Source organism: Mastigoproctus giganteus, chromosome 5, assembly GCF_048544385.1.
Source record: "Mastigoproctus giganteus isolate SK-2022 chromosome 5, ASM4854438v1, whole genome shotgun sequence".
Classification (NCBI taxonomy): domain Eukaryota; kingdom Metazoa; phylum Arthropoda; class Arachnida; order Uropygi; family Thelyphonidae; genus Mastigoproctus; species Mastigoproctus giganteus.
The window spans coordinates 64,761,377-64,787,697 of NC_143579.1; the positions used below are offsets into that span (position 1 = coordinate 64,761,377).

The 26,321-nt window shown below is 38.2% G+C and overlaps 1 protein-coding gene across 7 annotated transcripts in view; it reads right to left on the reverse strand.

Annotated features, from left to right (window-relative positions):
* LOC150085455 (uncharacterized) overlaps positions 1-26,321 on the reverse strand; it is a 1,845,429-nt gene that overhangs the window by 754,386 nt on the left and 1,064,722 nt on the right. For all 7 annotated transcript variants that reach the window (XM_090374043.1, XM_090374041.1, XM_090374042.1 and 4 more), the window contains one exon: positions 13,796-13,909. In XM_090374043.1, coding sequence (XP_090230169.1) covers positions 13,796-13,909 — 114 coding nt within the window. The remainder of the gene's footprint in view (positions 1-13,795; positions 13,910-26,321) is intronic.

Sequence of the window (26,321 nt, forward strand, 5' to 3'; positions counted from 1 at the left end):
TATAGTAAATATTTAGATGACATTTTGATTATAGCAGATGAGCAGATAATGGATAACATTTTAGGGACATTTAACAATGTGCACGCAAGGTAAACATTTACATTAGAAAAGGAGGACACATAAGCGAAGACAATAAATTTTTTAAATGTTACATTGATAAGAGATGGTCAAAAATTACAGTTTAAAATATATCAAAAACCAACAAACACAGGGATGCTCCTACATTATGAGTTATCATCCTTTTATCTATAAACGTTCCATTATTTTAAATCAATTCACGAATGCATATAAATATATGACGAACCAGATAGTACTGGATTATGAAATCGGAGAACTGACTAAAAACCTTTATCAAAGGTTTTTAGACAAGGGGTACCCCTCAGGTATCATTAATAAAATTAGGTTCAAGGCCAAAGACAAGTTGAAAAATAAGGGAAATAACAATGGACTTGGGAAAGAATATTTTATTATTATCCCATATATCCATCAATGGTATAAACAGCTCAATATTCTTTTTAGGGACACTGATTTTAGGGTTATAGTGAAGTCAACTCAGAAACTCCATTCCGTGTTGAAGGAGCGTTCCATATTCTCCTCTTCAGTGATGGAGTTAACTGATTTGGTATATAATATTCTATGTGTGAACTGCAAATCTCCTTATGTGGGAACTGCAAATCTTCTTATGTGGGATCTACGAGGTTGTCTTTTGTTGGATTTGTTGGTGCATCAGCAACAATGGCTATAATGCACATATTTCTGGCTAGTATATTTTTCTTGTTTGTTTTTATTCTGATATAAAAGTTCAGACAAGGTGGTCTTTATCAATCGATTTTAGAAAAACAAATATGTCGTCCATATCCTGACGATCTCCCAGCACATTCTATAGTGTTAATTGATTGCAATTTGTGAAATGTGAAGAGAAAGCAGTTTTTCGTTCTCTTAGATATAGTGGGCATTCTATGAAAATATGCTTTACAGTGAGTGGGCATGAACCGATACTGCATTGTGGGACATCTTCCTTTCTTAATGTTGTTGTTGTTGTTATGGAGGCTTAATGGCACATAAGCTGCTATGGCTATAATGTGCCTATTCACTTATTATTTTAAGAGATGAGGAATTTCCATAAAATCAAAAAGAAATCAGAAATTATTAAAAAGTCCAGTTTGCTTGAGGAAGTCAAAAAATTCAGAAATATTTGCCTTATCACCAATGAGATTTTCAAGAGTTATTGGTTTATGAAGATTTATCAATGAGATCAAGGATGAAGCTCTGTGTTGTTTATAGTAGGGGCAGCCAATGAGAATATGTCTCACAGTCAAATTGTTAGAGCAATGTGTGCACTGTGGTGGATCGTCTCCTGTGAGTAAAAAAAGATGTGTCAGATGAGTATGACCTATTCTTGCCCTTGAAAGGACTACTTCTTCTCGTCTTGATGTACGGACACTGGAGCACCAAATTTTTGGATCTTTTTTAAACTGAAAGAGTTTATTATTAGTCTGAGAGTGCCAGAGTGCTGTCCATTGTGATAGGCAAGCAGCTTGAACGGTTAGTGCATAATCTGATGCTGGAACAGGGATATTGGTTAAATCTAAAGTAGTTGGATTTTTTGCAGCTTTATCGGCCAGTTCATTGCCTAAAATACCGGAATGGGCTGGAATCCAACAAAAAGTGACCAGTTGGTGGCGTTTTTTGATTTGTAGTAACAAGCTTCTGATTTCATCTAGAATAGGGTGAAATTTATCTGCGGAATTACTTAGCGACGTGATTGAGCTGAGGGAATCAGTGTAAATAACAGATTTTAAAGTACAGTCAGAAATGAGATTTTGTAAAGCTAGTTTTATTGCATATAATTCAGCAGAAAAGATACTAAATTCTGATGGAAGGGATACAGATACAACTGTATTTGGAAACACTGCAGTTGCTCCGACATTTGAATTAGATTTAGAGCCATCTGTATAAATTGGGGAGAAATCATTATATCTTTGAATGTGAACTGTATGAATTTGGTTGACATTTGAAACTTGCAAAGTATTCTTTCTCCATTGACAGAGGTAAGTGTCACATGTTGGAAGAGGAGGAGGAGCCCATGGTGGTTGAGTATAAGTTGCTACCTGCTGTACGGAATGGATGGAAATATTCCAAACCTGCGCCAGTTCAAGAAGGCGAAGTCCAGCTGGTTTTACTATGCTGGGTTTGTTTCTGTATAGGTTTTCTAATGGTGGATTTAAAAGGTATAACTGAACAGGATGAGAGGCACAACTTTGTATCTTGACAGCATATTTCAATAACAGTGTTTTCCTGCGTAAAGTTAGTGGGGGCTCATGAGCATCAATGTAGAGACTATGTGCTGGCGACGTTCTGAATGCACCAATTGCAATTCTCAAAGCACTGTGTTGAATGGGGGTCAAGCCAGCGTAATGCACTCTTTCTGGCAGAGTCATAGATAGGAGCACCATAATCAAGACGGGATCTGATTAATGCCTTGTACAACCGAAGCAGGGAGGTACGATCTGCACCCCACGTTTGGGCGGATAAAGCTTTGAGTATGTTTAACTTTTTTAGACATGAAGTCCGTACACATTTTTAATATGATCTAGGAAATTTAATTTGTGGTCAAAGATTAATCCTAGAAATCTGATGTTAGTAGCGATTGGGATGGAGACATTGGAAATTAGAAGTTCAGGATCCGGATGAAGTTTTCGTTGTCTACAAAAATGGATTGCAATTGTTTTTTGCTGAGAGAGTCGGTAGCCGTTGAGGTTGGCCCATTGTTGTATTTTATTTAATGAAATTTGAAGCTGTCTTTCAATAGATCTCATGTTTTGGGAATGGCAGGAGATGGAAAGGTCATCTGCATAAAGATAAGTTTCAATTGTGTTTGGAAGATGTTTAGTGATGGAATCAATTCTAATGGCAAAACGAGTGGCACTCAATACTGATCCCTGTGGAACACCTTCTTCCTGGATGAAAGTGGAAGAGAGGGTATGTTGGTATCGAACTTGAAATGATCTAGTATGTAGAAAGTTCTTAATAAATATAGGAAGGTTGCCACGTAGTCCGAGAAAGTAAAGATCACTAAGTATACCATGCCGCCAGGTAGTATCAAAAGCCTTCTCTATGTCTATTGAAACCATTACTAGATGTTCATATTTGACAAAAGCATTACGGATGGTAAATTCAGCTTTGACCATAAGATCTACACATGACCTGTTTTGACGAAAGCCATATTGACTATAGCTCATTAGCTGTTCTGACTCAATAATCCAGACGAGTCTTTTGTAGATAATTTTCTCAAGGATTTTGCTGAGACAGCTTGAGAGAGATATGGGTCTATAGCTATAGGGGTTGGATGGATCTTTTCCAGGTTTCAGGAATGCCAAAACTGTAGAGTGATGCCAAGAAGGTGGAAAAACATTTTCTAAAAATATGCGATTGTAAAAGGCTAGGAGGAGGTGCAAAGCTTTGTCATTAAGATGTTGTAGCATGACATAATAAATCCCATCTGGCCCAGCAGCACCATTGCGGGCTGACATGTAACAGTTCAGAATATTGCAGAGGTTTGTTGTATGGGAGAAGACGGGAAATTTCAAAATTAATACCATGCTTTTCTTTAGTGTTTTTAATTCGTTGGAATGAGGTAGTATAGGCTGATGTTGCTGAGATTTGTGCAAAAGTATTGCCCAAAGCATTGGCTATATCAACAGGATTAGATAGATCTTTCCCATTCCAGGAGAGGATTGGAGAAGGTATGGTAGGAAACTTACCAGACAGCTGTCTAATTTTTTTCCATATTATTTTGGGATCAGTATTTCTGTTGAAACTGAATGCAAAACGGGTCCAGGATTCTTTCTTTGCTTGCTTTTGTATGAAGCGTGCTTTTGCCCTTAATTTCTTATAATTAATGAGATTGACTGTGCTCGGACACTGCCGAAACAAATTCCAGGCTTTATTTTTTGATTTCTTTGCTGTGGTGCATTTGTCATTCCACCAGTAATTATAATGCTTTCGGCCCGGCGGATTTGATAGTGGTATCGTGTCTTTAGCCACATTTAGAAGATGCGACGTGATGTATTCTGTCACATTATCAATATGTTGGAGGCGGATTTTTTCTTCATCAAGATCGATTGATGATTGAAATTTTGCCCAGTCTGCTCGGACAAATTTCCACTTTCTGCAGGGCGGAATTGATGGAGTCTTTGCTTTCAGAAAGTTGCATACTATTGGGAAGTGGTCACTGCCCATGGGATCATTTATTACATACCACTCTATGGTTGGGACTAGTACTGGTGAACAAATCGAGAGATCTAGTGCTGAAGTGTGTCCTGCTGGGAGCTGTACGTGTGTCGGTGCACCAGTATTGAGTATACTGAAATTTAGTGCCTCTAAAAAGCTTTCAATTAATCGGCCCCGTCTATCCAATTTAGGAGAGCCCCATAATGGGTGGTGCCCGTTAAAGTCCCCTAATATACAGAGAGGTGGAGGTATCTGTATAAAGAGGTCTTCAAGATCTTTTAAAGAGTAAATACGGTTTGGTGGTAGGTAGATTGAGACAAGTGTTATTGCACTATGGAGAGTTATACGAACAGCAACAGCTTCTATTTCAGTTTGAAGTGGGATATGTTTAGTTGGGATCTTTGAATTTACTAGGATTGCCACACCACCGTGGGCAGCATTAGCAGTATTTCAATCTCTTCGATAAAGGCAATAGTTCTTTATCGAAGGAAAAATTTGTGAGGTTAAGTAAGTTTCCTGTAAACAAAAGGCAACAGGAGAATATTGGTTAATTAGGTATTGAATATTGTCTGTGTTGGAACGAAAGCCTCTGCAGTTCCATTGTAAGATGTTGTGGTTCATTTTGGTTTAGTTGAGGATGATTCATCTGACTGTTTTTTGTTTGAGGAGGACTTTTTCTGGTCTTTTTTCGGGAAAGTGGGGCATCCGGTATCCATAGTGTCATTTGCGTGAAGTTCTAGTATGGGTTCTTCATGATCTGGATTTACATCTATTTCCATACTACTGGCAGGTGATTCAGGTTTATTGTTGTCTTTAATAGTTTTTAGTTTTTCTTTGTTATGCGGTACTGTCCTAGTCTCAATTGGGAATTTTTCTGTGTCATTTGAGACTGTCACAGTATCATTTGGGATACTAATTGGGGTGTTGGTCGCATTGCTGGTTTTAGTTTTAGAATTTTCTTTTCCAGTGGTTGACAAGGTTGCTTTAACCCAATTAGCTAGCGAGACGTTGGGCGGTATTGACACCTGTTTGAATTGGAGTTGTATGAAAACTTCGGGTTCGAGAGGCATAAGATGGACTTGGCATGGTCAACATTATTTGTCTGCGTGCCTCAGGATATGTGACTTTATGTTCTACTTTGTATTTTTGGATATTCCTACCTGTTTTCAACATTTCACATGATTTAGAAAAGGCGGGGTGATTGCCTTTGCAGTTGGGGCAGATGAGAATTGCGGCTGGACAATCTGCCTGCGTATGATCCTTTGCTCCACAAATAGGACAGATGGCGTCGCCTCTGCATGCCTGCTGTGAATGGCCATATTTCTGGCATTTAAAACAGCGAAGAGGATTCGGGATGTATGGACGAATTCGGCAGTTTAAATATCCAGCTTTTACTGAGGATGGCAAATCAGGATTACTAAAGGTTAAAATGATGGAACGAGTTGGAATGAGATTTCCATCTTTTTTGGTCATTATTCTTTTAGCGCTGATTACCTTTTGATTGCTAAGTTCTTGTACTAATTCATCCTCAGACACAGTAATTAAGTCCCATTCTGTGATGACACCTTTTGATGAATTTAAGGTATTGTGGGGAGTAACAGATACTGGCAACCCACCAAATGTCGTTGTCTTTAATAGCCACTCAGAATGTTTGGTGGTGGCTGTTTCAATCAGGAGATCTCCGGATTGTAGTCTCTTTACCATTTTTGGTGATCCTGCAATAGATTCTAGATGTCTTTGAATCACGAATGGAGATAACTTACCCACAGGCTGGGTAGACAGAGAGTGTATCACCAAAAAATTGGGAATGTCTGAACAGTGTGTTTCTGTTCGAAGCCTTTTGGGTTGGCTATTTTCCTTGTCTTCATGACAATATTCTTGCCTTGCACTTGAAGGCTCTAAGGGTGGAAAATTTGTAGAATCCATGATGGCTCCTTTTGGCCCTGGGGGATTATCTTTTCCACCCAGGTTACCGGCCCTGCCACGGGGAGGCAGGAGCAGTGCCATGAGGTGACCAAGCGGCTGAGTTAGTAATTAGTATTTATAGAAAAAAACAGAAAGGTGAATTCCCTTTCTGGGCCTATCCCTCCTTCTTGTAGAGCGAAAGTGCTACTCTGATATACAAAGAAAATCAAGAAAACGGTTTTTGTAACAAAAAATAGAATCTGTTTGCTCAAATACTCTTTGTAGAAATCGCTTTTAGAAATGCACTAGAAATCGCTTGGCCACGGAATGCTTGGCACCCGGGGCCCCTTTCTTAATAAGTAACTGTGAGTGAGGTATGTAGGACTAATGTGTGCAGTCATGCTAGTACAGTCTCTTCTTTTCTATTTCCTTTTACACTGGACTGCCACTGTTTGGGTTCTCTCTTTATTTCAAAAAGTTTATTATTTGTTTCATTTTCCCATATATGTTTCCACTGTTCTTTAGAGGTCTGCTATATAATGCATTTATAGTCAACATATGGTGTCCTGAAATTGGGTGAGATCAGATTTGAAGTACTTTTAGCAGCTAAATCTGCCTGTTCTTTCCCTGGGATTCCAGACTATCCAGGAATCCAACAAAAAATTATGCGGTGGCCATGTGTATGAATTTCCATTAACCGAGGCCAGATTTTCTATATCAGAGGATGATTGCTGGAGCATTTACATTATACAGGGTTTCTCAAAAATATTGGTACAAACGTTTAGGGAAGGTAGGTACCATCTAAAGGAATGTGAATCGCATAGGAACCCATAAACAGAAGCATCACGGGAAAGTAGTAGCAGAGGCACAAGAAGCAGAAATGACACAAGACAGTAATTAGTGGCAAACATTTATTTGACATAATATTAACAATGGAGTACAAGATGGATGCATTTCATGATGTTACAACAGATGCTAGAAGGTTCCACCATGAGACGCGATGCATGCGTGACACTGACACAGCAAGGATTGTGGACACGATCAAACACACCTGGAGTTTCTTTGACAGTAGCAGCAGCGCAGACGAGTTTCGCCACGAGATCCATTTCCATCTCCACAGGCGATTCATACACGATAGATTTGAGAGCCCCCACAGAAAGAAATCAAGGCTTGATAAATCAGGTGAGTATGGGGGCCAGACAACGGGTCCACCATGGACAATCCATAATTGGTAGGGGCCCCGTCATGTTGAAACCAAATGTTGCGTCTCACATTTGCTGGAACATCGTCAAGTAACCCTGGTAGAACTTGTTAAAGAAAGATCCAATATTTAGCGGAGTTCATGTGGGATGGTAACAGGTATGGGCCGACTAAGCAGTCACCGACCATACCTGCCCACACATTTATTGCGAAGCGATGTTGTGCGCATGGGGGTGCACACCATGTGGGCCTTCTGCTAATCCATACACTAGGTGCATGTCTGCCAGCTCACAGTTCATATATCGATGCATGCTCTTCGTGCGGCGACTACTGCTTGAATGAGTAAACCAGAAATTTTCCCTCTTGCAAACTGATGAACAGCGCTGTGTACCAACTTACGGTGACGTTTCTGGTTATAGGTTCCTATGCGATTCACATTCCTTTAGATGTTACCTACCTCCCCTAAACGTTTGTACCAATATTTTTGAGACACCCTGTATACATTTCACAGCACTTATTGAATCGGTATATATGATGGATTGAGTATATGAGACTTCTTTTATGTTCTCCAGGACTAATAGGATACCATATAACTCTGCAGTATAAGTACTACATTCTGAGGGGAGCTGAATGGCGATAATAGCATCCAGAAAGACTACGGCAGTACGAACTTTATTAGCAGTCTTGTATCCATCTCTATGTAGTTGTACATAACTTCTAAACTGAGTGGAGTGGGACAGATGTAATTGTCTAATGTTAATATCTGGAAGATTATTCTTCCCCCATTTCTGAATATATCTGTCAACGTGTATTGTGGGTATTTGCCATGGCTAGATTTCCATGCTAGTATCCTGCAATATGTTTTTCATGTTGAGTCCCCAGCTAGTGTTTAGAGCTTGAAGCCTAAGGCCAGATGGTTTGTTGAGACCTGATTTAGTTCGATAAAGGTTTTCCCATTTTGGTCTGAAGAGATATTGCCATATCAGGTGATGTGGAAGGCTACTGATTTTAGTGGCATAATTTAGGAGAAGAATTTGTCGTCTAGAGGCAGTTCATGGGCTTCTGTATATAGACTTAAAATTCGAGATGTATGAAAGGCCACAGTGCAACTATAATGAATGGGATCAAGCCATTTCAGTACACTTGGCCTGGCTGAGGCATATGCAAGAGGTGCATAGTCTAAGCGGGATCTAATTAATGAGTGATATAAATGTAGCAACATGTAACGATTTGCACCCAATGACATAGAGGAGATTACTCTGAGAATATTTAGTTTCTTAAGACAGCTGGTATGAATATATTTTATATGTTCAGGTTCGGTTCTTGAATGCATGCTGCAACATGCTCATATTCACTTAGGAGATCATACAGGTCATCTAAATTAGCACGAAGTCCACAACAATTCCACTGAATCACTGTGTGCATTGTTTGGTTTTAACTGGTGGGTTTGGTTACTTACAGTGGATATTTTTGTTGGCACTTGTCTACTTTTGCTTTTTCTTTAGGAAGATTGGCCTACCCATGTCAATGTCATCCTCTGGATGAATCTCAAGAACTGAGTCATCTTCATCTACGTTTTCATCAATATTCATCGTATCGGATATAAATTTAGTTGCATTGCTTTTTCAGGACTCTTGGCTCGTTCTTTTGGTTGCTCATTAGGTTTCTTATCTGGAGGTACTGTTACAGGAGTATTTGCTTCTTGAGTAGCATATTTGGGAGAAGATTGTTCCTTTAATGAGGAGAGAAGTGATTTAGCCCAACGAGATATTGAGATATTTGGAGGGATTGCGCAGTCAGTCTGAGTTGCTACTGAGCGTAGCCGTTGGGTGACTGAAGCATATGTATGTGACTTAGCAGGTACTGCAAAATGTTTCTTTGTTTCCTAATATGATACTTTCTGCTCAATTTTATATTTTTGAATATTCTTTTCTCTTTCCCATTGATGGCATTCTTTAGAAAAGGCAGAATGGTTACCATGACAGTTAGGACAACTTTGCATTTCAGTGTTACAGTTTGTGTGTGTATGCCCTTTTGATCCACAGGTAGCACATGTGGCTACACCTCTGCAGACAGCTTGGGAATGACCAAATTTTTGGCACTTAAAGCACCGTACCGGATTTAGAATGTATGGTTTTACTTGGCATCTAAGATAACCAGTTTTAATGGAAGTAGGTAGTTTGGTATTTTAAATGTTAGTATCAATGTCCGGGAAGGGGCAGACTTCCATCTTTTTAATGACAATTCTTTTGGCTGTGGGATAACCTTTGTGGGAATTCCACCAAAAGCAGATACTTTCAATAGTCTCTCGGCATGTCTATGTTCGGTCATTTCAACTAATAAATCTCCATATCTTAATCACCGAACCATTTTTGGAGAGGCAGCCACATTTTCGAGACATTTCTGTATCAAAAATGGGGACAGCTTACTCAATGGTTGGTCTGTGGAGGAGTGTAGTATTAGAAAGAGAGGAGTGGTATTATCCGTTCCTTCTTTTTTTTGTCTCTTAGCAAGGGATATATTTGTGATGTCATGATCTGGATTATGTTTGTCTAGATGTAGATCAAAAGATCCACATGAGGACTATTTATTTTTGTCCATCGTTGCTCCTTTTAGTCCTTGGAGGGTGGCTTTCTTCTCCCAGGTTTCCAGCCCCGCCATGTGGAGACAGGAGCAGTGCCACCAGTGACCAAGCAATAAAGTAAGGTTATTTGTTAGTGCATTAGTAAGTTAGTCCTATGTACAAGAATAAAGGTGTCTTTCCTTTCTCTTAGTTTTTTTTTTTTTTAGGAGCATTAGCAACTAAGGCCATATTGTTCCGGGGATATGCGGTGGTCATTCCCTGACCTTTCCGCATCCTCCGTATTTGGTGGTCACGGGCTCGAACCCCGATCTAATCAAGAAGCGTGTGCTACGCACTGCTGCTCCTTCCCACATGGCTACGGAGGTGCCTCTGTTAGGTATGCTAACTGCTTTACTTTAGAAGAGCAAAATTAAATAACTCTGGAAAAAATGAAGAATAACACTATAATTATCAGCCGCTCTTTAAGAAAACCGCTTGGAAATCATTCAGAAATCGCTATAGTCACTTGCTTGGCACTTGGGGCCAATCTACAAGGTGCTTATTGGATAAGCATCTTAAGCAACATGCTGCGTCAATTAGGGCAATGAGGGCCACGCCATCTGATTTGGCATTCCATTCGATAAATGAGGACCACGTCTTCTTGTTCAACGAGGTGAAAGTTTTGAATGTACAATATAATTATACAAGACTTCTGATTGGAAATGAAAATTAACAATAACGTGATTAACATATGGAGACCATTACTCATTTCGGGTTCGTGGAATTTCTCATGCATGCGTGCTAACAAGTAATCTCTGTAATAAATAATGGTGGAGATAGTTCGCAATAGTTTCCTACCTGTGATCAGGACAGAAAGTCGAAAAGTTTTTTTTTTTAGATTGATCATCATATTTTAGTAGATTTTAACTGCATTCATTTTAAACAGTGTGTATTTTTAGAATTTTAAAATAATGACATAATGCCTTCAATTTCTCGAGGTTGTGTGATATATTGGACAGGTCTGGGGTCGGGTTGTGGTCTTCAGCTGTGATCCCGGGGGTGTCTAATTAGGCATGAGCTTAGAGAATTGAATGCATTTAATTTATTTTAATGAAATTTAATCAGTTAATCATTTTAAACTGTGCATAACAGTTCGGAGTTGGAGAGCTGGAAAAGAAGCAATCCTAGGATGAAAAATTGAGGTAACTCTTATGTAATTTTTAATCTGCATTCAAACATAGGATATATTGAGCCTGAGTTTCTCTTGGTTTCATAATTAAGTTAAGTACAGAAATTTTTTCACTGTACCACTACCCTTTCATACTCAGGTCACAACCATTTCAAACATTCCTTGTATATATTTTTGCAATGGTGGGTAGTAGTGTGGGCTGTCATGATACAACTGCCAAAACCTTGAAGTGTATACTTTTCTAACCATTTTCTTTAGGCAGCATCATGCAATAGCCATAGTTGTTTTGCAGTATTTCTTGTTCAATGTTTGATAAAGGGGAACAAATTCCTAATGAATGATGTCCTATAAGACAAAAGTATGATGTGAGTCTTGTCAACCATTTCGACCCTGGAGAGATTTTTGCAAGGCTCCTGGGATAGAATTTTTCTCACTGTGGTCTGTGCTTGTTAACAGGAGACTGCTTCTACAAGGATGGTATACACTTAACTAGAAAAGGTAAGAATATTTACTGATATTATCGAGGCAGTGTTAGGTTAGAAAACTCCTAGCTTTGGGGGATACATAGGCTAATAGATTAACAATAGTTGCAGGCAGAGGTGAAAGTGATTCTTGGATTGCTTCTATTGGAAAGCAACAGCCAGGAAAGCAAATTGTTGGGAATTTCAAGAACTGCAGGGAGTCATCACGCAAGAAGTAAATACATGGGCTGTGTTTGGGTAATTAAGAGTAAGAACAGGTGCATGTATACTTGCATGTACACCAATGCTAGGAGTACAGTAAATAACTTTGATGAATTTGAAGTGCTGGTCAAGACCTCAATGTCCAAGTTTGCAGATGATACAGAGATTGTCAGGGTTGTTAATGACAGTAATGATTGTATTCTGCTGCAACAGGATCTAGTAAAGTTAGGAAGGTGGCCTCAGATGTGGCAACTGAAGTTTAAAATTGACAAATGCAGAGTACTGTATATGGGTAGTAGTAACCCCAGAGTAACATACCAACTGTGCAGTACTACAGTCAGGGAAGTGAAGAATGAAAAAGAACTGGGGATAATTGTGCAATCAGATATGAAGTTTTCAGAGCAGTGCAGACGGGCTGCCAGAGCAGCTCATGGGGTCTTATCAATGATATACAGGAACTTTGCTAGCAGGGACAAGGAGGTGATTGACCCATTGTATAATGCAATGGTCAGGCCACACTGAGTACTGCATACAGGTCTGTAGGCTTGATTTTAAGAAGGATGTAGAACTACTGGAATGAGTACAGAGAAAGGCAATGGAATTGGTGAGGGAAACAAAAGGGTAGTCTTACCAAGAAATGCTTAGGTTCTGGAAACCTGACTGAGGTGTAGAAAACTTTGAATGGTTTCAGTAAGCTCAATGCTGATGGGATTCTTCCTCTTACTCAGGTTACACTTGAGGGGGCATAAATTCAAATTGAGGAAAGACAGTTGCAGAACAGATGTGTGAAAATTTGCCTTTAGCCAGCGTGTGGTTGATCACTGGAAGAAACTTCCATCCTTGTTATGGTAGTTGATAGCTTAAATAGATTCAAGGAAGAACTGAACAAACGTTTGGAGCAAATGGAGAGGTGAAATGGGAAGTTTTTTTTTTTTTTTTGGCTGATGCTGTATAAACTTGCTTTCTTGCATTATATGCTACTACTAATGCTAATATATAATAAGCATGATGTTCATATTTTTTTTGGGATTTTCTGGATTTTTTTCACCTTTGAAAAGACAGTCTTCCACTGAAAGGACTGGGCCTTTGATGAAGGATACTGAAATGCCTTGCATACCCAAATCTTGTGTCCCATATGATATATCAATTTCATTAGAAACTTCATGGATAATTAAACCTTAGTTATGCCTGATCATATCACAAAGATGAGCTATTTAATCACTGTTTTTTGAAGTTGCAGGGTGGTTAGAAAGAGAAGTGCTTTTGAAGGACAAGCAGCCCTCTTTAAACTTTGCAAACCATCAAAAAAAAGTCTTCAAATGACACATAGCATTTTCTATGAAAGTGTTTTCTAAGTTTTATTGGTTTCTTTTAAATGTTCTCCTTACTGGAAACAAAATTTGATGCGAATTCACTGCTTAATAAAATTATGCATTTTAAAATGCACCATAACACAAAAAACAAAAAACTATTCAATGAGCATTAATTCAGACTGACTACAAATAATTGGTCGAGTCTTGCACTGCTATGCCTAGATAAGTCAGTAAATATGTTATGAGAATTCATAATTTGCTATACTGCTGCAATTTCAGGATAGAGTCAGTCCCCGAACTTTTTTGACCATACCTCATATTATTTTATAGTAAAATTTTCAGAAAGTCTGAGATTTCTGTTGTGCATATCTATGTCTATTTGTCTAATTAACAGCTGTCATTAGAATTCACATCAAATTCTTTGTAATTATCATAATCATCTTCATATTATCAGCCTTTTTTACTTTATTAATACACCCTGATATAATAAATTAAATTTCAGTCTTTGCTATCAGTTTATTTTTGTAAATTACTGATTACTTTTAAAACAAAAAGAATTTAAGGCAATGTCATAACTACAAAATTTCTTGAACATAATAAGTATAAATATTTTTGTTTCAGATAATTTTCTAAAAGTTACTCTAATACCAGCAGCATTACTTTAGAAAATCATAAATAAGACAGTAATGTTAGAATTATATGAATTTACCTGATCTTTGTATCCTTTGGGATCTGGAGTGTAGCCATGGCTAATTATATCATTACATTCTTTTTCAACATCTTCAAATGTACTTTTGGAATTAATTAATGAAGTCTGAAATTCCTGCAATAAAAATATATTTTTAACTGAAAATGATATATACATACATACACAGAATATATACAGATACGAGGGCTTTTCACTAAAGAACGATCATAATTTTATTTTACAACGTACCTTTGTTAATCATTCTATACTTTGATGGTCCTTTTCAAAGCAGTCCCTGTTTGATGAAATGCTCTTACTCTGTCATTCTTTAAAAACATGGTGGAGGCAATTTTTTGACATGCATTTGAGAATTGCTTCCTATGTCTTTATAACTTCTTCTGACAACTGGAAATGTTTTCCTTGCAGCTCCTTCTTTAACTTTAGAAATAAAAAAAAAAATTGCATGGTGAAAGGTTGGGACTGTAGGGTGGATGAAGAACACATCTGACATTAATGCTGGCTAAGTACTCAATGACAGCACGAGCAATGTCAGGCCTCGCATTGTTGTGATGCAGCAACCCACCTGCATGAATTTGACGTCATTTGCAACAAGCAAATGACGTCAAAGGTGATTCCACAAAGTGTGCAGTAATTCTGTAATAAAGTCTGTAACAGTCTTATAACATGGCACAAAATACTGGTACATCATTCCTTGAATGTCAAAAAGAGATGACCATAACCTTTCCTGCATAAGCCACAACTTTTGCATTTTTTTTTTGGTGATGAGATAGACTTCCAACCAGAGCTTTGTTGCTTACTCTCTGCTGAAATGATGAAGCCATATCTCATCTGTCATTATCACCTTGTGCAGAACCTCAACCATTTTCATTAACTATCCATAGCAGCTCCTGACAAACCTCTATGCAAAATTGCTGTTGCTCAAGTGTGAGCAGGTGTGTAGATTAGAAAGTGTGTAGATTAGAAAGAATACTTGATGAGAATCAACTGAAAGAGCAAGCTGGCTTTAGGACAGGATTCTCAACTAGGGATCACCTTCACGTAATATCACAGCTAATGGAGAAAGAAAATGAATATAAAACACCATTATGCCTGGCATTTGTGGATTATAAAAAGGCATTTGACTCCATATAGCATAAAGCAATGTTTTGGGCACTGGAAAGACAAGGCATAGATACCCCATATATTATGATTTTGAAGAAAATATATGAGAATGCTACCTCCTTTATTAAATTAGACAAAGACAGTAGCAAATTTAAATCGAGAATGGAGTTCGACAAGGGGAGACAATATCTCTGAAGTTGTTTACTGCTGCCCTTGAGGAAGTTTTCAGAAGTTTAGACTGGTCGCAGAAAGGAGTCAATGTGAATGGGAGTAACTAAACCATTTACGATTTGCAGATGACATTGTGGTCATAAGCCACGATCCCAAAAAATTAGAGGAAAATCTTAATCAGTTACGCACAGTTAGTAAGGATTTTGGACTAAAGATGAATATGGCTAAAACAAAAGTAATGATGAACAAATATGCCACAGAAAGGGACATAATGATTAAAGGAGCAGTAATTGAAAAGGTGGAGCCATATACTTATCTGGGACAAGTTATTAGCTGTAATAATGATAAATGGTTGGAGGTCAAGAGAAGAATAAATTTTGGATGGATAGCATTCAGGAAATATAGTCACATACTGAAGAGCAATATCCCAGTTTGTCTGAAACATAAAATAATGAACCAATGTATACTCCCGACCATGACTTATGGAAGTGAAACTTGGGCACTCACCAAAAGAATGGAAGAGAAGCTGAGAACTACACAGCAAAGAATGGAATGAATTATATTGGGAATCATATTGTTAGATAAGAAGAGAAACACATGTATTAGACAGCGAACTCAAGTAAAGGACATTCTTATCAAAACTAAAGAACTAAAATGGTCTTGGGCAGGACACGTAGCTCAAAGACATGATGACAGATGGACTAAGAAAATAACAGAATGGTACCCAAGAGGAGCAAGAAGACAATGGCAGATATGGAGAGATGAAATTCATGAGTTTGTGGATAGTAAATAGATGGCCATTGCACAAAACAGAAGGAACTGGAAAGTTGCTGGAGAGGCCTTCATCCTGCAGTGGATTGAAAATGGCTGATGATGATGATGTTGTGCACAAACACATATCATATGCAAATAGTCATGGAAGAGAATACTGTGTGCTTCCTACTGATTTTCTCAACATCTGTGCCAGTTGCCTTACTGTTATTCAACACTATTCTCTTACAATTACAGAAGCAGTTTATGATTATGTTTTCTCTGGTGATAGCAGTGGTAGATGCTCCAGGACTGGTGATTTTTGTGATTGAATCACATCCATATTTAAACATTCTAAATCACCTGCCATCTGTGCTGTATGGAAGCATAGATTCACCATAAGCCTCTTTGAACATTTCATATACTTCAGATGATGTTTTCTTGAGACAGAAACAAAATTTGAGAGCAGCATACTGTTCCTCTTGTGTCACATCCATTGTTACGTAAAAAAAAACTGAACAGGCATAAACTTGACCAACCGCAAAGGTCACACTGTGCACATGAGTTGACTGCAAGGTTGCTATGTGATGCAGTGTGGTTTGGTCTTAAACTCTGCAGTTCAGCTAGAAATAGCCAGTTGTATGATTTTTCATGAAAAATTATGATTATTGGTTATTGAACAGCCTGCATAAATAAAATATTTAAAAAAAAGTAATACGCAAATATGAAAAGTGAGAGAAAAAAAGATATGAAAAAGGAGAGAAAAATAAAGGAAAAGTTCAAGGACTAAGGCAACTGATCATCAGAAAAAACCAATTACCATGATCAATATTAGTTAAGTGATAAAAGTAATGGAGAGAAAAGGAAAAAGAAGAGTGACTAAATAAAAAAGAAATAAAGAAGGAATAAGAAAAGGAAATAATACAAAGTATAAAAAAAATGATACAAACACACTAGAAAAGAATATTGTTGCATAACTTACAACCTTGGTGCTTTCTTCATGGTATCAACCATCAAGAGTATACGAAAAAATGATAATACCTGCCTCAGTTTTGGATGCAAAATACATGCCAAAAAGTTATATCAAAACAAAAGTGAATATAAAAAATTTGGAGTAAACTTCGATTAAATTAAATGAAATCAGCAATAAGGAGATTAAAGCCAAAATGGATGTAAAATCTAAGGAAGTGCATCCAATTGATGTTGGTGAACAATGCAATGTTGAGTCTATTTGGTGTGACATAAGCACTGGGAAAGGAAAAATGAGTAGGTGTGTGTTATAGGTCAAATGAATCTGATGAGTATAATGAGTAATTGTGCAGAGAAATAGAGTTAGCCAGTTTGTTTGTTTGTTTACTATTTGGTTTTTAGGAGCATTAGCAACTAAGGCCATATTGCTCTGGGATATACGGTGGTCATTCCCTGACTTTTCCGCATCCTCCGTATTTGATGGTGATGGGCTCGAACCCCAGTCTAATCAAGAAGCATGTGCTACGCACTGCTGCTCCTTCCCACCTGGCTACGGAGGCACCTGAGTCAGCCAGTAAATCAGAGTGCCTTATAATGGGGGATTTTAATTTCCCAGAGATTGACTCGAATTTGAGGGTTGGTCACTCACACACTAGCAAAGATTTTGTGGATTTATTTGATGATTGTTTTCTACAGCAGCATGTTCAGCAGGCAACTAGAGGGAGTAATGCTCTTGATCTGATTATCAGTAGTGAATCTTCATGCATCAAGAATCTGCAGATAAAGGAACCACTAGGTGGCAGTGATCACAGTGTGCTGAACTGGGATTTACTCAAAGAGGTAACTACCATCAAGAGTAAAGGGAAGGGTTTTTGCTTTCGAAAGGTGACTATGGTTGTCTGAGACAGTATTTAAATTCTATACGGTGGGACCAACTGATGATGTTACCAACAGCAAATTCAAAATGGAAACCAATCAAATAATTAATCTTGGAAGCTACTAGGCTTTTCATACCAATAAAGAAATATTGTTCAAGATTTAGGCCTAAATGGATGTCAGATGAACTAATGAGACATGTGACAGAGAAGGAAAATGCATGGGTAACATATAAATTAACATGTGACACAGGAGCCTATGATAGATATAAGCTGGTCTGTAACCAAGTAACAAAGGAGATTAGGCAGGCAAAGGCAGATTAAGAGAAATCTTTGGAAAAAGATACAAAGAAAAACAGCAAAGAGTTCTTTACTTATGCAAATTCTAGCAGGAAGAGGATGAATCGGATTGGTCCACTTGATATCGATGGTTCAACTGGTGATGAGCCTGCTCAGGTAGCTGACAAACTAAATGAATATTTTGCATCTACATTCACGCATGAGGAGTTATTCAGGAAGGGGAATGCCAGAGGTGAAGTAAACTCAGGCAATGAGCTAGGTGATTTTGTAATAACAGAGGAAAGTGGAGGAGAAATTGTTGAGGATAAACATAAAAAAGGCACCTGGGGTGGATGGGATCTATCCAGTTATATTAAAGGAGGCAGCAAAGGAAGTAAGCAAACCCTTAGCCATAATCATGAGAGCTTCTTTGGACTCAGGGAGGTACACATATACTGGAGATGTGCAAATGTGACCCACCCCAATTCACAAAGGAGGATCAAAGGCTGACACAAGTAATTATAGACCTGAGAGTTTAACTTCTGTTCTAGGAAAATTAATGGAGGCACTGGTTAAAGAATCACTGCAGGATTATCTAGACAAGACTTCACTTATAGCTCGGACACAGCATGGGTTTGTTAAGGGGGAAGTCTTGTCTGACTAATTTGATTGGATACTATGATGTAGTCCCAAAGGAACTGGATGCAAAGAATAACTTTGATATCATATATTTGGATCTTTGAAAGGCCTTTGATACTGTGGCACATTGAAGACTGCTGCACAAATTGGAGTAATGTGGCATTGGAGGCAAATTGTTGCTATGGATAAAGGGATGGTTGAGTGGGAGAAGACAGAGAGTGGTAATCAATGGACACTGCTCTTTGTGGACTAATGTTATTAGTGGAGTCCCTCAGGGGTCAGTGTTGGGTCCATTGTTCTGTTCTGTATTTATAAATGATATTGATGATGGTATATCAGGCTTAATCTCCAAGTTTGCAGACAATACGAAGGTTGGCAGGATTGTTAATGACACTAATGACACTATGCTGCTGCAACAGGATCTGGAAAGGTTGAGCAGATGGGCTGAGAGGTGGCAAATGAAGTTTAACATTGACAAATGTAAAGTACTACATATGGGAAGCAGTAATCTCAGAGTAACGTATCAACTCTGGTACCACACTGACAGTGGTAGAGAATGAAAAGGACCTTGGGGTTATTGTGCAGGCAGATATGAAGTTTTCTGACAGTGTAGACGGTCTGCAAGAGTAGCTGATGATGACTTGTCAATGATATACAGGAATTTTTCTAGCAGGAATAAGGAGGTGATTATCCCCTTGTATAAGGCAATTGTCAGGCCACACCTTGAGTACTGTATACAGGTCTGGAGGCCTCATTTTAAGAAGGATGTAGAGCTGTTGGAACGAGTACAGAGAAGGGAACAAGATTAGTGAACAGAACAATGGTTGCTCTTACGAAGAAAGGCTTAACTTTTGCAAATTACAGTGTCTGTAAACTAGGCTCCTGCGAGGTGATCTAATTGAGGTGTATAAAGCCTTGAATGGTTTGAGCAAGCTCAATGCTGATGGGATTCTTCCTCTTGCTTAGAATAGTAACCTGAGAGGGCATAAATTCAAATTGAGGAAAGACAGTTGTAGGATAGATGTGCAGAAGTTTGCCTTTAGCTAGCGGGTGGTTGATTGCTGGAACAAACTTCCATCTGTTGTTGTAGAAGTTGATAGCTTAAATAGATTCAAGGCAGAACTTGACAAACATTTGGAGCGAGAGGATGGGTGAAATAAGGGTTTTTGTTTTGGTTTTTTTTGGCTGATGCTATATAAGCTTGCTTTCTTGCATCATGTGCCCTTTCTAATGCTAATGCTAAAAAAGAGGAGAAATATTATGTGGTAGGCATTCAGCTTACAGTTGACCCTACAGAGAATGCATACACCACCACAGAAAAGGCATGTAAAACAGATGACTTCAAATGTCAATGGTACAAGCATGAAAAAGAAAGAAAAGCTGGAAATGACTTAATATATACAGCATGGACTAGTGACCTCTAGTGGGAAAAAAGGGGAAATTAAATTTGTGATAAACAAAAATGGGTATACACAAGAAAGTAATTAACGAAAAAAAAACAGCAAGGAAAACTGCTGAAAACATTGTGAAAGCTAAAAAGTTAATATAAGAAGAAAATAGTTTCTCGATATGTGTTTGTAAAACTGTTTGTTTCTTTGTTTATGGGATTTATGGCGAAAGAGTAGAAAGGCCATAATGCACCTAACTATGGTGATGTTAAATACACAGATTATGTATATAAATGTTGTTGAAGTGCATACTGCATTGTAAAGTTGTATCCATTTAAGAAATGAAAAAATTTTGGCCGCATTTGTGGTATGTGCCAGGAGGTCAGTAATACTGAAAGGAATGTTTCTGGAAAAAGAGATAAATATAGCTTGTTGGTCACTATTGTATTTGGGGCAATCAATGAATACATGTTGGACAGTGAGTTGCAGTTGGTACACAGTGTTGGATCAGTGCCTGCAAGAAGATAAAGGTGTGTTAGATGTGTATGGTTGTTGTTGTTGGTATAGAGCTTAACAAGGGCTACTGAGGCCAAATTGTGTCTGTTCCTGTTTATTTACAGGCAAAATATAGTTATAGATAATAAATTATATGCTCCTCTACAGGTCAATATATTTTAGGAACATCAAAATTTGTTCTACGTTTCCTTCATTTCCTATGAAGTGCAATAAATCATGAGAGAGATTCTCAATGTGGAGAGAGATTTGAAAGTGTTAGAGCGGATGGTTGAATGTAAGGGACAATCAACCAGAAAATGATGGACAGTAAATTGCATTTGACAGGATGAACACTGAGGTGCGTTATCTCCCAATAGCAGGAAGAGGTGTGTCCAATTCTGAGTCGTGCCAATACCATTTCCTCTCTTCTGTTTGGTCAGAAGCTAGAGAGCCACAGCTTTGGATCGTGTTTTATCTAGTAAAGTGTATTGTTGGTGTTACTTTTCCATATCTGTGACCAGTTGTCATAACATTCTTTGCAAATGATAGGCTTATAGTCGCTGTAATGAACCTGAGGATAACGTGAGAGAGAGGGGGGGGGCTGAGGATGTTTAGCGGCAAAGTCAGCAGTTTCATTTCCTGGAATGCCAGAATGACCAGGTATCCAGCAAAAACTGATTGACTGATTGGACACATTGCAGGAAATTAACTAGGAATGAATGTATTTCAAGACTGGATGGGAAGATGAGAAATCCTTTCTTATGGCAGACACAGCGCTGAGGGAGTCTGTGTAAATTATGGCAGGTGAGATGGATAGCTCAATAATTTTACCAAGTGCTAACGTATAGCATATAATTCAACAGTGAAGATGCTGCAGGCTAATGGTAGTGAGGCTGTAGCAGTAAATGAAGGAAAAACTGCAGCAGCACCTATTGTACTCGCAGTTTTCGATCTGTCAGTATAGATTTTACAGGCAAGGGAGTTCAGAGTAGCGTGAGAGAGTCCAACTGCCTGATATTGTAAGGAGGTATGACTTTTTCCCCCACTGAAAAAAAATGTACATCGTAAGATGCAGAAACATATGTCCAAGGTGGAACAGGAGCAGTTGTTGTTGTTGTAATTGAGGATTTTTGGCACAAGGGCCTCCTGGGCCATATTGTGCCTGTTCATGAGTTTCCTATGACTGAAAATGATATATTATGTCTTTCAGAGATGGTGCATTTCAAGTATTGAAATAGTTCTTCAAAATTTGCATTTTTGCCAAGTATGTGTAGTAAAGTTAAAGGTTCCTGCTAATTGGATAGAGAATAGAAACTGGATTTTTGGAGTTGCATACTGAGGGAATTCTATTAGAATATGTTTAACATGTTTAACTGTTAGCTGGGTCTGACAGATGAGACACTGAGGATTCTATCCCATAAGCAAGAACAGATGCATTGTATAAGAATGACCAATTTGAAGTCTTGCCAAAATTACTTCTCGCCTGCTTCTCCTGAAACTAGAAGTCCACAGCTGAGGTTCTTTTTTTAACCTGGAACAGTTTGTTATTGACCTGCATTTGCCACAATTGTGGCCATTGAGTCCTACATGCTGTTTTAATAGTGGATTTATTAAGACGATATTGAGAAGGTAGAAGAAATCAGTGTATGGGACTTTCAGACGGCAGAATGATGTACTGTCAGGATGTTTAGCAGCATGATCCGCACGTTCATTACCTGGAATGCCGACATGACCAGGAATCCAGCAGGAGGTGACCATCTGGTTTGATGTTTGATATTGATATAATCTGTATTGGATCTGTTTCAGAATGGGAGGGTGGGAAGAAGTAACAGTGAATGGCGGTGACTGCACTTAAGGAATCAGTGTATATCAAAGCTTACTTGAAATGCTGCTTACTTATATTACCTAGAGCCAGTTTTATTACATATAATTCTGGGGTACAGATACCGCATTCGGTAGGAAGAGATACAGATATTGAGAAGGTAGCAGAAATTGCTGCAGCACCTACGGGTTCATCTGTTTTGGAGCCATCAGTGTAGATAAGTAGTTTTTCTGAGTTTTCTAAGATGTGGGATTCATGTAGCTGCTGTAGGTTGTTGTTTTGCAGGTAGCATTTTCCCCATCTCAGAAAGAAAGTATCACAACGAGGTGAAAATTGAATCCAGAGAAGTTCAGGAGAAGCATAGTCATCAAAGATATGCTGAAAGATGATATTCCAATTGCTCGTGATCTCTTGCAATCGAAGACCCACAGGGTAATTTTCATTAGGTTTATTATGATATAACATTACATTTTGAGGATCAAACAGGTATTCCCAGCTGGGGTGAGATGGAATACTTTTAAATTTTGCAGCATAATTACAAAGTAAGGTTTTTCGCCTGAGGTGCAATGGGGGTTCATTTGCCTCAATATATATAGAGTGAGGACTGGAGATGTTCTGAAGGCTCCCATGGCTATCCTTAGGGCACTATGCTGAATTGTATTTAGCCGCAACAAGGAACTGTTCCCTTCGAAGTCATACACCGGTGATTCCTAATCTAAGTGGGAACGAATTAATTTTCTATAGAGATGTGAAAGTGTGTCTATCAGCACCCCAGGAGTTAGTAAAGACAGTTCTTAAGATGTTCAATTTCTTTAGACAGGCTGCTCTAAGGTAGGCTATATGATTGGAAAAATTAAGTTTCTTGTCTAGATACAAAATCTAATAAACAAAAGTTATTGGTAAGAGGAATCAGGTTATTTTTTAAATATATTTCAGGATCTGGATGTAGTTTGCAGAAATGCATTGCTGTTGATTTATTTTCTGCTAAGGAATAGCCATTCCATTGCACCCACGATTCTATTCTGGTTATGGATATTTGAAGTTGCCTTTCAGTGGCATTCATAGTTTGTGACTGACAAGAGATAATCTGGTCATAGGCAAACATATATGATTCAACTGTTTTTGGTATGTTTCGTGTAATATTAGTAATTCTTATTATGAATAATGTTGCACTTAGGATGGAACACCTTCTTGTTCAAATGGTTTGAATAAACTGTTCATATACCTGATCTGAAGTGTTCTGTGGTGTAGAAAGTTCTGTATAAATTGGGGGTAACTGCCCCTTCAATCCAAACGAAAGCTTTCTCAATATCTACATTAACCATGACCAGATGCTGTCTCCTTATGAAAGCATTGTGGATGTTTGCTTCTGCTAAGGAATAGCCATTCCATTGCACCCACGATTCTATTCTGGTTATGGATATTTGAAGTTGCCTTTCAGTGGCATTCATAGTTTGTGACTGACAAGAGATAATCTGGTCATAGGCAAACATATATGATTCAACTGTTTTTGGTATGTTTCGTGTAATATTAGTAATTCTTATTATGAATAATGTTGCACTTAGGATGGAACACCTTCTTGTTCAAATGGTTTGAATAAACTGTTCATATACCTGATCTGAAGTGTTCTGTGGTGTAGAAAGTTCTGTATAAATTGAGGGTAACTGCCCCTTCAATCCAAACGAAAGCTTTCTCAATATCTACATTAACCATGACCAGATGCTGTCTCCTTATGAAAGCATTGTGGATGTTTGCTTCTGCTTTGATCATCACATCTAAGGTTGAGCGATTCTTCTGAAACCTGTATTGATTTCTGTTTAGCAGATTGTTGGTTTCCAGAAAACATGTTAGCTGCCTGTGTTCCATTTTTTCTAGGACTTTTCCTAAACAGCTAGTCAGTGAAATCAGCCTGTAATTATACGGGATGGTATGATCCTTCCCTAGTTTCGGAAAAGCTAGAACAATTGAGCGACACCAGGATTATGGGTAACTATTTTCTGAAAACATTCTATTGTAGAATTTAACAGGGAGCTTAGTGCATTATTTAGTTTTTTTAGCATTATATAGCAGACTCCATCCGGACCAGCAGCAGTACTGGATGTTTTATTGAGAGACTCCAAAAGTTCCTTTAGAGTGAATGGCTGATTGTACAGATGTGATACCTTAGTAGAGAAATTTAATTTTTGCTTTTCTGCAGATGCCTTAATTTTTTGAAAGCTTTGGTTGTATGTGGACACTGCTGATATACTGCAAATGATTTGCCTAATGCATTTGCTATTTCTGTTGGTGCGGACAACTCTGATCCATTCCAGTTTAGGATTGAGGATGGGGACTGCACATATTTACCGTTAAGTGCTTGGATTTTCTTCCAGATGAGTCTGTTGTCCGTGTCCTTTTTAATAGTGGAACTAAAACCTATCCAGGCATCTTTCTTGGCTTTTCTTCTTATTTGGCGGAACTTTGCCTTGAGTCTTTTAAAGTTAATAAAATTACCGGATGTAGGAAATTTGACACAAATTGCAAGCTCTATTTTTTTCTTGTTTAGCGTGTGTGCATTCCTGATTCCACCAATAACCACTGTGTTTATGTTTCCCAGGTTGAGAAGAAGTAGCAGCATGTAATATCTGGTTTGTTATATGATCAGTGATGTTATCTATGGGCTAGGACTGGATTATATCATCGTCAAACTGAGTTAGACAGGAGTATTCATGCCAACGTTCCCTATGGAATTTCCAGTTAGAGCACTACGATGGGGACAAGTTTACTCGTGTTTGTATCTTGCAAAGGATCAGTAAATGATCACTGTTCAGGGGATTATCTAGAATTGACCACTCCGTATTGGCATATATGGATGGATATCAGATTGTAAGGTCTATTGGAGTCATGGGTCCTGTAGAAAAATGGATATATGTGGGCTCACCAGTGTTTAATAGGGTAAGATGATGAGTATCCAGTAGGGCTTCTATTAGTTTGCCCCTTTTGTCAACTTTTGGAGATCCCCACAGTGGATGATGAGCATTGAAGTCTCCGAATAAGTAGAAGGGAGATGGCAGCTGATCTATTAAGTTTTCTAAGTCATCCAAGGAGAAAGAGAAATTAAAAGGGAGATATATAGAAGCTATTGTGAGAGTAATACCAATTACAATGCACACCGCCACTACCTTAAAAAGAGTCTGAAGAGAAACATGTTTGGATGGAATGTTGTTCCTGACAATAATCGCCACCCCTCCATGAGCTGGTGTGTTGTTGTTGTGGGGGATTCATGGCGCATAAGCTACTTTGGCTATAATGCGCCTATTTGTTTATATTAAAGGAAAAGAGAAAGAATCTTACTGTCTGAAAAGTCCTTAATCAGAAAAGATTAAAAATTCTAGTTTGCTTCAGAAAATGGAAAAATTCAGATACATTGGCCTTGTCACAACAAATTCTCTAAGGTTATTGGTTGTTGAAGGATAACCAGTGATTGTAAGGTTGAAATTCTGTCTTGTTTATAATAGAGGCAGTCAATGAGAATGTGTTTAACAGTCATATTTATATAGCAGTGTGGACACTGTGGTGGATCATCTCCTGTGAGTAAATGAAGGTGGGTCAGGTAAGTATGACCTATTCTTGCTCTTGAAAGAATTACTTCTTTTTGTCTTGATGTCCGGAAACTGGAGAGACAGATTTTCGGAACCTGTTTAATCTGAAAGAGTTTATTATTAGTTTGGAAATGCCATAGTGCTGTCCATTCTGATAGGCATGCAAGCATGAAACATTAGTGCATAGTCTGAGGCTGGAACAGGGATATTGGTTAAATCTAAGCTGGTTGGGTTTTTTGCAGCTTTATCAGACAGTTCATTGTCTAAAATACTAGAATGTGCTGCTATCCAGCAGAAGGTGACCAGCTGGTGGCATTCTTTAATCTTTAGTATTAATTTTCTAATTTCATTTATAACAGGGTGAAATTTATCTGAGGAATTACACAAAGCCTTGATTGAGCTGAGGGAATCAGTGTAAATTACTGATTTTAAAGAGCAGTCAGGAGAGAGATTTTT